Source organism: Macrobrachium nipponense, chromosome 2, assembly GCF_015104395.2.
Source record: "Macrobrachium nipponense isolate FS-2020 chromosome 2, ASM1510439v2, whole genome shotgun sequence".
In the NCBI taxonomy this organism is placed as follows: Eukaryota; Metazoa; Arthropoda; class Malacostraca; order Decapoda; family Palaemonidae; genus Macrobrachium; species Macrobrachium nipponense.
The window spans coordinates 167532374-167549597 of record NC_087201.1 but is presented as its reverse complement, the minus strand read 5'-3'; the positions used below and the strand labels follow the sequence as shown (position 1 = coordinate 167549597).

The 17224-nt window shown below is 37.5% G+C and overlaps 1 protein-coding gene across 2 annotated transcripts; it reads left to right on the top strand.

Annotated features, from left to right (window-relative positions):
- Window positions 1-3554: 3554 nt before the first annotated feature.
- On the top strand, window positions 3555-10565 carry LOC135221561 (uncharacterized). Of its 2 annotated transcripts, none has more exons than XM_064259260.1 (3): window positions 3555-3806; window positions 7605-7742; window positions 10356-10565. In XM_064259260.1, exons 1-3 carry the CDS (start codon window positions 3714-3716, stop codon window positions 10428-10430), a joined length of 306 nt encoding a protein of 101 aa, XP_064115330.1. In that variant the 5' UTR covers window positions 3555-3713; the 3' UTR covers window positions 10431-10565. The 2 variants fall into 2 exon arrangements, 1 of the variants encoding a protein (XP_064115330.1); XR_010316032.1 differs by lacking the exon at window positions 10356-10565 and adding an exon at window positions 8511-8626 and having other exon boundaries at window positions 3584-3806.
- The last annotated feature ends 6659 nt before the right edge of the window (window positions 10566-17224 follow it).

The window sequence follows — 17224 nt, the reverse complement described above, 5'->3', positions numbered from 1 at the left end:
CTTCTGAGTTTACATGGTGAAGATCATGGTATGATTGTAAAAGGTCCTCTTTAATGACGATAGCTTGATCGCTTCTTGACCAATGATGATGGGCCTCAATTCTATTCTCGCTACATGATAAACGATTAGGGTCAAGAGATACAGGTCTTCTACAATGACGATAGCTAACTCTATTCTGCCTTCTAACTACCATCTCCGTTACCCAGTCATTAAAGGAATCAGACAGTAGCTCGAACATATGAACATACAATCAGATGACATAGTTACCATACGAACATTAAAAACAATCAAAATGGAGACCACATACGGATCACGTAGGCCGTTTGAATTATAGGTCCACGGTAGTTGACTTCAAAGCAGGGAGCTTGGACTAAAGTTTATAAACAATTGAATGACCTACAGGTGACGGCATGTTTATCGTAGCCTATCATACTTTTATGAGGTATTACGTCATCTTAGCGTCTCTGGTCTTTGATCACATTCCTGGCATAAAGGCAATATGGTTGACCATCTGTATTTAGGGTGGTTTTTAGGGGTTTTTTCTTTTCCATTTATATAATGGGACTAACATTTCCATATTTTTATTATGTAATCATTACATGTTAGCTCGGTCAGCTACCAAAACCAACTACTGAAATATTACTCAAAACTTGACTTGCAGTTTGACTTATAGGAGTGGTGATACAGAACCCACTATGTTGAAAATAAGAATGAAAGTAATCTTATAAGTAAAAAAAATTCATGGTGTACACAAATACAGATTCAAGTAATAAAATATTAGACATAATATGCATATGATATTCGTAAATAATAGTGATCACGTGATATATACTGATACAGTTTTTCACTTCATCTCATTAAGATACATATGCTACAGAAAATACTAATGTACTCTGATAATCGCATAGAATGAAGATTAACATGATAAAAATCATATTTTAACTGATAAAAATTTCATATATGAATTGATAAAAATTATTAATGTTTATGCTGATTGATTCGTTGATTTTTATGCTAACTGTATATATCTGATTCATTAGTCCATATACTAACTCATATATAGCTGCAGATATTGGTAAGATAAAAGGTAACAGATTGATTATAGGCTACCTGATTTATTTATACATATGTATATGGATTCATATAATTATGATTAATATATGTGCACTTTAAATAGATTCCTATTGCGTACACGCAAAGATATATTTCGATTCTGTTATTTATGATCATTTATATATAGATTCCTAGTGCGTACACGCAAAAATATACGGATCACGTAGGCCGTTTGAATTATAGGTCGTGGTAGTTGTCTCAAGCAGGGAGCTTGGACTAAAGTTTATAAACAATTGAATGACTACAGGTGACGGCATGTTATCTTAGCCTACATACTTTATGGTATACGTCATCTTAGCGTCTCTGGTCTGATCACATTCCTGCAAGCAATCTGGTTGACCTCTTTAGTTTTAGTCTTTTATATATATGGACTAACATTCCATATTTTTATTATGTAATCATTACATATGTATCTTCAAAATAACAGTATAATTCTTCCATTTCTTGCTCCATTTGAAGAAGATCTTCTAGTGTGTCCAGCAGTTCTTCAAATACTTGTGTTATTTCATCTGGGGGTAGGAATGCTAATGCAGCAAGAAGCAATTTACAATAAAGGCGAAAGTTAGCATCACTTACATAAGTATTTGTTAGACCAATACTTTGAATTTTCCTCCAAATTGCCTGTGAAAGATGGAAGAAACATCCGTGAATCTCCACATTTTCAAAGACATATTTGAAAGCATCCATAAATGGTTTCTCAAACTCCGTGGTAATTTTGCTTGGCTGTAAGTCTGGGCGCTTTTGTTTCAAGATACTAAAGGCTTTTTTTATAAGTTTCCTTTGTTTTATTTGTCAGCAAAATGTAGGCACATGCAAATAAATATTCACTTTTAATAGCATGGATCGTTGTAAGTTGTATAATGGATATTGTGAACCGATTTTGAAAGGTCCCATCACCACATCCAGTTTGCAGAAGTTGCAAGTATGTCTAGCATAGTTTTGCTTGCGAATATTAGTATTTCATGGGAATCACTTTCACCATAACATACAAAGTTTTCTGTAGCACTCCCTATACTAATTGTTTTAAAATCTTTAGGTAAATTGATCTCTAAAAGTGAATTCGGTTCGGGAAAGTATCCTTTCAAATTTTGCCTTTTTCGTTGTATGCATTTCGTAAGTGCTTTTCTTTTCAGCATGCAAGAGAATTTTCACAATCAACATTTTGCATAATGTTAGCAATGACTCTACGTGGTGGTGCAGTCGAACCAGAAGCTTGTTCAGTTAGCATACTGAAGGCAATCTTAGCTTTTTCTTTTGGCACATCGGGTGCATGTGAATGTCTTTTGGCCTAAAAACTACATCACTATTATCACTATAATCAACCGCAGTTGTAGCTGTTCCTTTACAGCCTTCGATGACTCATCTCCAATTTTGCGTTTCGTTATTGGTTGTGTCCCTTCGGTAAACATATCCCTCGTGACATATTTGATCACATCCTTTTTGCGATTTTAACACTTTCATGTTGATGGACTGTTCATTTAAAGTAAGTCAAATCCAACAGACGAATAAACAATATCACTTATAAAGAAATCCAAATCACTTGATGTCTGTTGTCAAACTAAAACTAATATTTCAAATATCTTAGATTACCGTCAGAAGTAACTGTTTTGAACAAGCTATTTTGAACTAGCTGATTCTAGTAACACAGCTTATTTTGGTATACTAGCTATTTTGGAATTAGCTCTTTTTTACTAGGTATTTTGGAACTAGCTGTTTTGGGTTTCACCCGGCAGACTGTTCCTTTACAGTCTCCAACGGTGTGAGGAGGAATGAAGGACCTCTGGAAGGGAGGACACCTTTAGGGCGCTGCCTGTTAATGATCTATTATACAATGGTGAGCTTATTCATTCCGAATTACTCTCCATTGACTTGACTGATATATTATCTTCGTGCTGTAGGTTGAATACAGTTTAGTTTAACATGGTTGATGTGTCCAGAAATTTCTGTTATTTTCATCGATTGAATGAGAGGTGTGTTCAGCCCATCAGGCAATGTCAGATTTTGTTTGGGAATACAATGAAATTTTAAATTGAAATCGTCCCTGATGGATCCAGATTCCGGCAGGAAAATTATTTTCTATATAAATAAATCTTTTGTTGGTGATGAAGTTTGTTCAGATTTCTAAAAGAAAAAGCCCAAGATTCTTGTGTAAGATGAGGAATGGAATAAAGAATCTCGGCCAAAGGCTAAACACTGGGACCTAGGAGATCATTCATTGGTGAAAGGGAATTAAGAGTAGAAAGGCTTGAAAGGTGAGATGGGAGGAGGAGGAGGAGGAGGAGGAGGAGGAGGAAAGCCTTTTGCTGCTGAAGAAGAAGAAGAATCTGAGCAATGAACTAGTTGTCAGGAAAAGAGGGTTAAGAAAAGTCACCAGAAAGAAAGAAAGAGACTATGAACGGAGGTACGGTAAAAAGAAGGAAAGGGTTTGCAGCAGCTAGGGGCCTAAGGAAAGGAGGCTGCAAAGAACTTTCGAGCACTGCCTACAGTGCACCGCGTGAGGTACATTGACGGCACTACTCTCTACTAGGTTCAACACTTACAGGAGAACATACTATTCTTATCATTCTCAGCATGCACACAAACTGACGAGTGTACCGGATATGGTGGCAGTTGCAGTAAGATCTCAGCTGGATGTTCGGGCACTTCCTATGACGCAGGATGCGCAGCTTCAACTTGCACTTGCTGCATTGCTGGTAAGTGACTGTCCTTACTTTACCAATACTTCAAACAATAATCATGCGTTGGAAAATTGGTTTTTCTAATTCACTCATTTTCTTCCGTATTTTCTTAAAAAGACCAAGGTCACTGATTAATTACCTCGCTGATCCAGAAATGAGTTTCTTCTTCTCTCTTCTTCTTTCCCACCGCCATCTCTACATTAAGGAGTTGGTTGCTTGATGCGCCTTCTCCTCCTCCTCCTCCTCCTCCTCCACTGCCCTCCATCAAAGGCATCATCATCCTCCACCAAACCTGTTCTCTCCATATCTTCCTTTACTTTATCTCGCCATCTCATTCTCTGTCTCCCTCTTGATCTTCTTCCTCCAACAGGTTCCTCCCAAACCCTCTTCACTCCCTCGTCGTCGTCCATCCTCAACACATGCCCATACCAAGGTCTAGAGAATATAAGGCCTTGTCAGCCACAGCTTAATCTGGGTAGAGGATTAAACGGCTAGGTGCGTGACGTCACAATGACCACAGTCAGTCTACTTAACCTATAGCAATCCTGCCTTTACTTTCTCTTTTTTATTTTTCTAAATACTCGAAGCTATTCGATAATTAATGTAATAGTCAGATGAAGGTTCTTCATTCTATGGTGTTAAATTGAATAATCATAAGAGAGATCATTAGAAAATTTTTGCCAAATAACATTGGAATTATAGAAAACCTACCTTTGCCCTCTTCTTTTTTCCGTTATTAAATACCATTATCTGTTTCTTCAGTCTAAAGAACATTTTAAACAATAATATATTTTTTAAAATTATACACATTTAACAAATCTATAAAATCACACGTCGCACACATTTTAACATAATATTACTAGTTATGTCGCTAACTTTTTCATCTTATTCGCCGCTTTTCCTGAACTACTAATGTGACTATTCAAATCTCGAATTCTAATCAAATGTATGGCATTGAAAAAAATATTTCGACTTCTGAAGTTATTTGGATGTGACTGCTAATTATAACCACTACTTTAATGATCACCCCTTTTAGTGCTGTTGAAGCATCCCCCCCTCCCCCATGGTGAGAATCAAACATCATATCCATACTTTAAATGATCAAGAAACACTAGGTTTCATTAGTTTGCCCTCTCTAAAGCTTATGGCACCTGCCCATGTGTCATCTCCTTTTGTTACTTTTGCTCCTAAATGTTCAAATTGTGGAAACTTGCAAGCAATGAACCCGCCAACATATCACAAACCTTATTCTTCTTCTTCTATGGCATCTTCCCATGTTTGTTCTTCAACTTCCTGGTCTTTAAAGTCATCACTTTGATCATTCTTATTAAATTCTGGTAAGCAACATAAAATTCCTTATAAACAGGGTTCTTTCTGAAGAGAATTTCCTTTGTCTTCAAACGATGCATCTTGCTTGTCAGGGACGTGGAAAAATGAGGCGGATGTTACATTTTCACTGTTGCAGTTTTAAACGTTTCTCTTTGAGCTTACAATTATGCTGTCTTTTCCTAAAAGGTGGGCTCTGACACAACGTTTAAATGCAACTGGTGATGGTTGCTGATCGTACTCTCCCATTTGATTTATGCAAACCAAAGAAGTGCCCCAACCAAGCCTGATTTAGTGTATACATCATGCCCAGGTTTTATTTTACCATTTCCAGCAAGTTAGATAAAAGATAGAGAACTTTATTTTTCATCACTCTTATTTCCCTACCGGTTTTAGTCACGTCTTGCAAGATATTGTCTTGCGTTTACAGGTTTAGTCCCATAAGCATTTCTTGATGATTTTCTATCTGTTGGAAGTCGAGAATTAAACAAATCAAACCAATTATCAACAAGCCGAATAAAATTGCCGAAGTGATCAATAGATTTATAGGTACTTTTGGACAGCAGTTGCACGGCACGTTTAACTGTCATTCGTTGCATACCTATAATAACATTGATATGTTTTTTGGAAAGTTTAAAAGCTGTCCGAAGATCACTTTGCTCCTCTTTATTAACTCTTTAACAGGACCATTGTGAGCGTACATATTACGTACCATTCGGCAATATGAATCAAAAAAGTTATTTCTAAAAAATTAACTAATTAACCAGGTGTGGAGCATCTGCAAACACATATATTTCTGCTATTGTCCATTTAATTAATAAAGGGCCTTCCTCGTGGTAGCCTAAGGCGAGGTTGAGTTGACGTCACGCTCTTGACCTGCGCAGAAGAGGCTTATTTTGTGTCAGCGCTGATGAAGACCTCCTATAATCTCTCGACCTTGGCCCATACCACCTCAATCGTGACTCTTTTATCACCTCTGAAATCTTTACTAATCTGCTCTCCTTCTTATTTCATCAGTTTCCAATCTCTCAAGCAGCGATATTCCAATAATCCACCTTGGCATTCCCATCTCTGTTCTCTCAAGCTTTAATTCCTCTTTTCTTCTTAGAGCCCATTTTTTCGATACATTCATTAACACTAGTCTTATCACTGTGCTATAGATCTTGGCTTTTAGCTTGATTGGCATTTTCTTATCACATACTACTCCATTTACCTCTCTCCACTTCTTCCACGCCGCTTTTATCCTACTGTCAACTTCAGCCTCACATCCTCCCTCTTGCTTAAAGTACATCATAAGTATGAAAACTTTCTACCTGTTTGTAATCGAGCCTCTCCTTTCTTGTATTACTATTCTGTCTCTATCTCCTGGGCTTGTTAAAACAGATTTCTTAGATTATAATATAGTTGTTGTCAGTACAAATGTAACAGTTGTTAAAAGTCAGCGGAAACAAAAAACACTCAAGAAAACTTAACAATATTTAATACGTAATAAATATAAAATTTAAACAACCTTGTGGATATAATGAATACAGCAATACCTTTGTAACCACCAGGAAGGACAAATACCGGTTCTTAGAATCCAACTGGATTCCCTAAATCTAAGGAAGTTAAACCTTATCAAAAAAAGACAAGTATATGAGGAGGAAATGACAATTATTAATAAATAACTTGTTTGGATCCAGCAATCTTGCTGGCCAGACCAAAAAACTACCCTAATACTAATTCGAAGGAAGAAAGAAGGCAGAGTAAGTAACAAGAAAATCAATATAATTCCTACCTAATACCGCCCCTTACTTTAACAAACAGCGCCCGGCCCCCGCCCCTGCTTTCCTAAATCCTGGATCCGCCACTGAGGGGGATGCATGAAGCAATCTAAACTGCTGGATGTCACGATCATAACTCGACCTGGTTGCATTTATAAAATCTTGAGAATCTCTCAACACAGACGCAAACACAAACACACACATGATATGTGTGTACGTGAGTGTGTGTGTGTGTGTGTGTGTATGACGATAAAGGCCCATAAAAACACTTTTCATATGTTCCAACCATATATTTAGGACATTCACTGGTAAAGTGTTTTACAAGTGAACAGGGACACAGACAGGAGAAGTAGTGTCCGAAATATTATATGGTTGCAACGTACAAATAGTGTTCTCATCGGCCATATATCTTCATATGATACTATTGGATTACAGTAAAAGACAGTCATGTGTATTTATGTACATATAGACGTTTACATATATACATATCATTTGAATTCCTTTCGTTTCCTTCCGTGTCTGTTTGTTTTATCTGAAATCTATTCTTTTTTTAATAAGTAGAAACTTCTCTTTCTCTATTTCCGTCGCACCATCCTTTATTACTTACTTCCCTAATGAACTCCAAGTCAACAGCCCCCTTTGGTGGGCTTGTTCCACAGGAATAGGGATCTTCATCCTTTCAATGATTCTACTACTAATCATAAGAGTTCATTTTTTTTTTTAGATACTTCTACTTGTGTCACACTACCTGCCTGCGGAGATGCTGGCGGGTCGTGCATTTCTCCTTCTGAATCGGGCAACTGCACAGGTGTTCTCGACCCCAGTGGCTGCCTTGGAGACAGCTGCTCCTGTTGCAAGGGAGGTGAGTGAATCATCCTCTTCAGTGGTAAGATTAGACCTCAAAATCTGTTGTGGAATATTTTCCATTGACTCCCTTATACTACCAGACTTTAGAATTCTCTTTCTGCTTTGGCTTTTCCTGACTTGCTTATTCATCATTATTCATTTCCTTTTAGTCCTCACACACGCATATATTATACATATATATATATATATATATATATATGAATATATAATATATATATATGTATGTATGTATGTATGTATGTATGATCAAAGAGTAATATATGTTTGAGTGCTCCTGCTTCTTTCATAATCTAGATATGACCTGATTGATCATCAGTAATTTGTACTGTAAGATTAACTATTTATTCTGTAATGTAAAAGCATGAAGTTCATTATTCATATAATAGTGATAGAAGTCCTATATTCCTCGCCAAAGGACAGCGGAACAGTCTTCCTACTAAGGATGTCATGCAATTGGAGCTTCTTCAAAATTTCAGGCGAAGGAAATACAATGCAGGACTGGTCCAATGCTGTCTTCCTTGAATTTGAATACATTTTGACCTATTCATTAATTTATTAATGTATTTTTCCGTTTGATAAGTAAGATTTCTTCTTTCTACATTTCCCTTTACTTCTTAATGGTTGTCAAATTCCTTGGAAGCTTGTATTGAAATTCAAGTCGTGGCCCCTTTGGCTCACTCGTTCCATATGAACAGGGTTCATCGTCTTCAAGATAATACTAATAATAATAATAACATCCATTGTTTTTCGTCGACGGTCAAAGGTTGCGATGAGACGAACAAGTGCACAGCTGCTGGAGGCTACTGCTTCCGAAAAGACGGTCCCCATGTGTGCCCCGGGAAGGTCTTCAAATTCTGTGGTCATGGAAACTGTCGCTGTGCGTTGGTACTCACGTCACGACAGGGACATACTCACGGGCACGGACACGGACATGGGCATGGGCACAGACACGGGCATAGGCACGGACACGGGCATGGGCATGGGCACGGGCACGGGCAAGGTAATGGGAACATTAAAGGGAACGGGAATGAGAATGGGAATGGTCGGTAATGGTAAGAAAGATTTCCATTTCTTGATTTTTTGTCATGAGGAGCACCTCTGTGATCTATTTAAGAGAGATTATTTAACCACAGCACCAAACATTCTGATGTTGTTCATCTGTGTGACTACTTAGGATTTTATCTAATTATCTATTCATTAATTTATTTTTTTTAATAAATAGAATCTCTTCTTTCTATATTTCCCTTTACTTCCTCTTACTTCCTCTTACTTCCTTCTAATAAATACCAAATTCTTTAAAAACTTGGATTTCAAATCAATGGACCCTGTGGTGGGCTTGTTCCATATGAATAGGGTCCTTCTTCATCTTCTGAATAATAACAATAGATTAGAGACTCTTTATTGTTCTATTGCTATTTATTTAGCAGTTTAATACTTTTATTGAGATTGAAAATGCAACATCTCCACTCTAATCGTTGTTAGTGGTGATCGTGATGGGTGCGTTCTTTCAAATGCTCCTTCACTCCTCCTTCAGAATGAGTTGCCCAATCTACTTCCTTCTCACTTCTTTCCTTCTTCAGTCAATTTGTTTGAGTTAAGTTCAGGGTCAACAAGACAATCTTGAATAAAACTAGATCCTTATTTTTCAATCCAGTCATTAAAGCTTTATTCTTTAGTTCCTCTTCTCTACAGGATATAATAAAAGGTAGTTCATCTGATCACTGGTCTTTATTTTTCATTGTCACCTCTTCTTCAGGAAAGACTTTCCTTTGCTACATCTCCTATAGCTCCTACTGGCTTTCTTTCGCCACTTCTTCTGAAGGTCCTAGTCTCTTTGTCACCTCTCGTCTAGGACCTACGTTCTATCTTGTGTCACCCTTTCCCTTAATCTTGGACTCCTTTTGCGGAGTGGGCTTATTTTCAGTTTCCTAAAGGGAATCTTATTGGCAGCATCCATTCTCTTGGGACTCATGAGAGGATCACCGTCTTCTCAGAAAGGGATGTTTTCAACTCAACAAACCACAGCTTCACATTTTTACTGGGTGGAAATAAACAATACTTGAACTGCATGGTTTGGAGAACTTTTATTCCCTCGACATTTCTCACTACTTCCGATTTTCCTCCACACCCTTAGTTTTCTATCCTTCCTTCCTTCCTTCCCCACTTACTCCAGGTTTAACTCCTTGTACCTCCCCTTTCTTTCATTCTGCCCTTTCCATTAGGCCTTGAAATGAGAAACACTGCTTTATTCAGCTGCTGGTCATGGGACCTTTTTTTCTCATGGCTATTCATTCAAGATTCCCTCTTGGGTCATTACCATGTGCTTAGGACGTATTTCACTGGTATTGTTTTTATTGCCATTATTTTCATAATCTCCTTTTCCTCCTTTTAGCTGATTTTGATTAGACTCCATTGGTAAGTATTATCATCATATAGAAATACCCTCTAAAAAGTATAATTAAAGAATCATGCAGTAATGAGGAAAATGGATGGTAAAAGTTTTAAGACGGAATGATGCTATTTTTTAAAGAATACGACAATTTTTCTCGTTCTTTGCCTTCATGTTTTTTTTTTTTTTTTTTAAGCCTTGATGATCTTTTCTTTTCAGGAGAGGATTCAAACGAAAGTGGCTAACCCTTGCAACCAGAGGAGTGAGAACTGGCGTTGTCCCCTGCTACACTGAGAACCATTAATTATGATTACTAATTTGACTGAAAACATTCTTTTCATCCTTTTTATAAATTGAAGAATCTTAAATTGAAAACTTTTGTTATTTCTTAAATATGTTTTATGATTATTCTGCAAATAAACTTAGCATGCAAAATAGCTCTTTGTGATTCCTTCCCTATTATTGAAGTAACTGATTCACAAGCATCGCTTGACACTTCTATTTATACTAGTTTTTACTTAATTTTCTGTAGCTGTGCACATGCGAATATGAAGTATTCTCGATTATTGAAGTGGGACAGGGGAGATTTGGGACAATTTTCTTTGTGTCCAATCCAGACTCAAGGACAGTCCTTCCCGATTGAAACAGTTCTTGATTTGATACAAAGTAGACTGTCCTTGTGTGACATTATTTGAGAATCATCGAGTAGGTTGGCAATGTCAACTGCACCGTCTCCAGGGAGGGACAATAACTCGGTTCTTTAAATGTTTTTCGTTACCTGAATGTTTTTGCTTGAAGCAGAGAATGATATTATCTTCTAGTTCAGTAAGATGAGTCATAAAAAAGCGAAGGATTGCATAAATGAGTCTATTGCAGTAATAGATATAAATATCAACAAACGAAACTTATGAAGTATAAAATTTTTAAAATGCAATAGTTAAAATAAATAATAATAAGTGAGGTCAATGAAATAATGGGCATAATACACACCACCAGTATCACAGAAACAAATAACTTGGCTATAGCAGGAGCAAGATTAGTAGCAGAACTGATGGGGATTCGAACACAACACCACCAGCACAACCAACCCAACAGAAACCAAAACAGCAACCTCCTTGGAAAAGGCCGCCTGGAAAAGCAAATCATGGTGATGAGATCTGACTGAGTAAAACTGAAAGAGATGACAGAAAAAAGGCTAAGAAGCAAGAAAAACAAGGGAGGAACTCAATGAGAAATACGAAGTACAAGAGAGTGGGGACTAAACAACACAATAGAAGAGTAAAACAGAGGCTTAAGGCAAAGCACATAAGATCCAACGGTACATGAACAGGACTAAGGGATACCAACACAACAAACTATTCGGAACCAACCAAAAAAGACTATACAGCCAACTAAGAGGGGAAGACAACCAGCATTGTATCTTAAATCACCACGCACCAAATGGATGACCACAGGAAGAAAACATCCTTAGTACAAAAAGACAAGAGTAAGGGAAATATAGCCAATAACTACAGGCCTATCACCTGCCTACCAATAATGTGGAAGTTACAGGTATCATCAGTGGAAGGCTATACAACTACCTAGAGGACACAAACCATCCCCCCCCAACCAGAAAGGCTGCAGAAGGAAGTGTAGGGGCACAAAAGACCAGCTCCTGATAGACATAATGGTAATGAAGAACAGTAGGAGAAGGAAAACCAACCTAAGCATGGCATGGATAGACTATAAGAAAGCCTTCGACATGATACCACACATATGGCTAATAGAATGCCTGAAAATATATGGGGCAGAGGAAAACACCATCAACTTCCTCAAAAAATACAATGGCGCCACGGAATACAATACTTACAAAGCTCTGGAATAAGACTAGCGGAGGTTAAATATCAGGAGAGGGATCTTCCAGGGCGACTCACTGTCCCCACTTCTCTTCGTAGCAGTTGCCATATTCCCATGACAAAAGTACTACAGAAGATGGATGCCGGGTACCAACTCAAGAAAAGAGGCAACAAAATCAACCATCTGCTGTTCATGGACGACATCAAGCTGTATGGTAAGGAAATAGATACCCTAATCCAGACTGTAAGGATTGTATCTGGGGACATCAGGATGGAGTTTGGAATAGAAAAATGCGTCTTAGTCAACATACAAAAAGGCAAAGTAACGTGAACTGAAGGGATAAAGCAACCAGATGGGAGCAACATCAAACACATAGATGAGACAGAATACAAATACCTGGGAATAATGGAAGGAGGGGATATAAAACACCAAGAGATGAAGGACACGATCAAGAAAGAATATATGAAGAGACTCAAGGCGATACTCAAGTTAAAACTCAACGCCGGAAATATGATAAAAAGCCATAAACACATGGGGCAGTGCCAGTAATCAGATACAGCGCATGAGTAGTGGAATGGACGAAGGCAGAACTCCGCAGCATAGATCAGAAAACCAGGAAACATATGACAATACACAAAGCACTACACCCAAGAGCAAATACGGACAGACTATACATAACACGAAAGGAAGGAGGGAGAGGACTACTAAGTATAGAGGACTGCGTCAATATCGAAAACAGAGAACTGGGGCAATATCTGAAAACCAGTGAAGACGAGTGGCTAAAGAGTGCATGGGAAGAAGGACTAATAAAAGTAGACGAAGACCCAGAAATATACAGAGACAGGAGAATGACAGACAGAACAGAGGAATGGCACAACAAACCAATTCACGGACAATACATGAGACATGGCAATGGCCATGCGATGACACATGGCAATGGCTACAGAGGGGAGAGCTAAAGAAGGAAACTGAAGGAATGATAACAGCGGCACAAGATCAAGCCCTAAGAACCAGATATGTTCAAAGAACGATAGACGGAAATAACATCTCTCCCATATGTAGGAAGGGCAATACGAAAATGAAACCATAAACCACATAGCAAGCGAATGCCCGGCACTTGCACAGAACCAGCACAAAAAGAGGCATGATTCAGTGGCAAAAGCCCTCCACTGGAGCCTGTGCAAGAAACATCAGCTACCTTGCAGTAATAAGTGGTACGAGCTCCAACCTGAGGGAGTGATAGAAAACGATCAGGCAAAGATCCTCTGGGACTATGGTATCAGAACGGATAGGGTGATACGTGCAAACAGACCAGACATGACGTTGATTGACAAAGTCAAGAAGAAAGTATCACTCATTGATGTCACAATACCATGGGACACCCAGAGTTGAAGAGAAAGAGAGGGAAACAAAAAAAGGGACTAAGTATCAAGATCTGAAATAGGGAAATAAAAAGAAGGATATGGGATATGCCAGTGGAAATCGTACCCATAATCATAGGAGCACTAGGCACGATCTCAAGATCCTGAAAAGGAATCTAGAAAAAACTAGAGGCTGAAGTAGCTCCAGGACTCATGCAGAAGAGTGTGATCCTAGAAATGGCCACACATAGTAAGAAAAAAAAAGTGATGGACTCCTAAGGAGGCAGGGATGCAACCCGGAACCCCACACTATAAATACCACCCAGTCGAATTGGAGGACTGTGATAGAGCAAAAAAAAAAAAAAAATAATAATAATAATAAAAGCAAAGCAAACTGAAGGGATAGAGCTACAGGATGGGGATGGCATCAAAACATTGATGGGACAGATACAAATACCTGGAAATCATAGAAGGAGAAGATATAAAACACCAAGGGCTGAAGGACACGATCAGGAAAGAATATATGCAGACCCCTAAGGCGCCGGAAGTATGATGAAAACCATAAACACATGGGAAGTACCAGTAATCTGATACAGCGCAGGAGTAGTGTAGTGGACTAAAGCTGAACTCCGCAGCATAGACCAGAAACTGAGAAACACATGATAATACGCAAAGCACTACACCCAAGAGCATTTACGGTCAGACTATAAATAACACAAAAGGAGTGCATGGAAGAACGACTGAGTAGACGAAGATTTAGAGATATACGGATACAGGAGAATGACAAACAGAAAGGCGGAATTACACAACAAACCAATGCACATATCAAAAGTCCTAAAGGGACATTGACTTATCCATTTCATGACCATATTTTTGGTAACGTGAGACAGAGCGAGGCACTGAGCGACTCTCTCTTTACCAATTCCCCCCCCCCCCCCCCCCCCCCCCCCCCTCCCATTCTCTCTCTCTCTCTCTCTCTCTCTCTCTCTCTCTCTCTCTCTCTCTCTTATATCACAATCATCTCAGGTAGCTAAATCAGACTCGTGAATTACAAAAATACATTTATTTATTTAAGAATAAAAGGATTAACTAAAAAAATCAAATTCTCAAAGAACAAAATAGTTACCTGAATAAGTTAATATTAAAAATCCAAATAATGCACTACTATTATTCAAACAGAAAACCCAAATAACCCTATCTACGCAGACGCGCAGGTTTATAAAGAAATCATGTACAATGGTTGAAATATATAATTAATCGAGTCACTGATTTTTCTAAACAGGAAAAAATACACCATTAATTACATGCGATTTATTTTGTAAAACGTAAAAATATCTATGATTTTCTTAAATTATAAAAAAAAACAAAGCTGCTAATCATATATGCATGGTTTGTAGACGCAATTTAAAATGTTGAATATTGAGTAAACGAGGTCAAAATCCTTTACCACTTTAATTTTCATAACCTATGTTTCATCTTTGTGTGAATTATTTTAAATTTCTCGACTCCAAAAGAGACATCGATCTGGTAAACAATATCTTTACAACATTCCCATAACTGATCCAAACAAAAACTTCTTTCAGTTTTCTTCTGAAGATTGAAAGAGACCCACAAAATCACTGTGTATAACGTGTTTACTTATAAGTATTTACATTTTATTTTACTCCACACTCGAGTACTTTCAGACTGGTGGGCCTTGACCCAGGCTGACAACACATCTCTTGAAAAAGGGCCAATGATGGGGCCTGAAAGTACTCGAGTGTGGAGCAAAATAAAATGTAAATACTTATATGTAAACACGTTATACACAGTGATTTGGTGGGTTTCTTTTTCAATTCCCATAACTCTTTTTGATACCCTCCCCCAAGGAACTGAGATGGAAGTCAGGTCACACTGGCATGACTGGGCCATAAATAAACCCTGGCGTTGAATATGATATACACAGTGGCTGCAGTTACGGCAGCCGTAACGCGACTTTCCAAGGCGCTGGTTGCGAACCGTCCCTTGCCGACATGGGTGCTGCTTGGCCAATCACAGCCCGGTGAAAGTGACGTAGAATGACGTCATCTCCCTTTCAGCCAATCATTAGAGGAGGACGAATAATGTTGAAAAAGTTCAATGTATTTCTCCCTGATGTGGGTCGTCTGACCCTCCTCGTATGCTTTTCAGTAAAACAAGAGCAACATGACCTCCTGATGCTGCTTAATTGATACGATCTGTTACAAACAGGCAATGTAAATGCATCTTGTAATGCTACTACTGAGTTAGCATACAGAAACAAATGTTTTCTCTCTTTTACAGTAAATATAATTCCAACATAAACTATTGAAACAAAAAATAAATAAATAAATCAAACTGGGCTAATGGACAATGATTACTTGCAGTCGCTTACTAAGTATCACTGAACTATTTTGATAATTAAAGATGTGGATAATAAAACTTCTTACATGAGTCAAGGTCATGATGGCCTAATTACTGCCTTGTAGCCCTACGGTCGTGTTAAAAAATACTGTAAAGCTTTTACCGCCATTCCTTAGAAAAAAAAAAAAAAAAAAAAAAAAAAAGGCTATGGGCCAACTAACAATTTTTAGTCGGCAGGCCAAGACCCTAAAATAATGTTTATGGCATCTTTTGTTCACAGCTGGCAATTATGCCAGAATGTATCTCTATAATGTATGAGTTCAGAAACAACCCGGTTTTCAAAAATGGCATTTATCCTTTATGGTCAAATTGGGGGTCGAAAGGTAAAATTTGAAATTTCCCAAGAAAAAATACTAAATGCCAAATTTTGGCTCATTCTCAAAATCGGAGTAGAAGGAGCAGACTAATTGTATGATAGTGCATGATGAAAAATCGTGTTAAATAAACTTCGCCCAACCCCAAAAATCTCTCATTTGGCCTGTGTAAGATTTTACTCTTCATAGCTATGCAAGATTTTCTTTTAAGGAATGTGTGCAGGATTTTGAAGTTTGGTGTGCAAGATTATTAGATTCATGTGTGTGATTTTGAGATTAAGCTATAGTTTTTTTGTCTACTTATAGCAAACATTGTAAAAACAAATGAAATTAAATAAGATACGTAAGTTTATGTTTTTTTGCTAAGCCTATGTTATCCTGTCACTGTCAGTCTTTTAGGGCTGCTTGGGATTCGTGCAGTTTGAGTCGAGAACAGATTTACTTGTTTACATTCTGTGTAACATGACAATTTCGCACCAAAGGAACAAATAGCTAAGGTTAATGAACCATTTATTTTGAAACTATACGTTGGTATTAATCATTTAATTTGATAAAACGTTTTTTAATAATAAGCTTATAAATACATACTATATTATTTATATATATATATATATATATATATATATATAATATATATATATATATATATATTAATATATATATATATATATATATCATCATTAACCCGTGTTGTTTTAGCCACTGCAAGAAATACAAAGGCCTTAGGACATTTCCTTTCCGACTCCATTCTGTTAATGGTCTTTCTATGCCAGTCTGTACACGCAAATTTTCTTAGCTCGTCAATCCATCATCTTCTCTTCCTTTCCCTGCTTCGTTTGCAATCTTTGAGGACCCATTCTGTTTATTTGTCCATCTATTATCTGACATTCTCATTATATCCTGCACACATCCTTTTCTTTTTCTTACTTGTTGTTTGAATATCCTCTACTTTAGTTTGCTCCCGTATCCATGTTGCTCTTTTTTTGTCTCAGTTTATTCTCATCATTATTCTTTTCATAGCTCTTTGAGTTGTAACCAGCTTATGTTCTAAGGCTTTAGTGAGGCTCTAGGTTTTCTGATGGATAATTAATACTGGTAGAACTATCCTATTGAATACTTTTCTTTTTAGAGAAAGTGGCATTTTACTTTTCATAAT

Bases quoted from the DNA above. Each gene is read 5' to 3' on its own strand.
- LOC135221561 (XM_064259260.1), top strand. From the start codon at position 3,714: ATGGTGGCAGTTGCAGTAAGATCTCAGCTGGATGTTCGGGCACTTCCT. The intron at 3,807-7,604 runs GTAAGTGACTGT...TTTTTTTTTTAG, and splicing joins TTGCACTTGCTGCATTGCTG to ATACTTCTACTTGTGTCACA. The intron at 7,743-10,355 runs GTGAGTGAATCA...TTTTCTTTTCAG, and splicing joins CTGCTCCTGTTGCAAGGGAG to GAGAGGATTCAAACGAAAGT.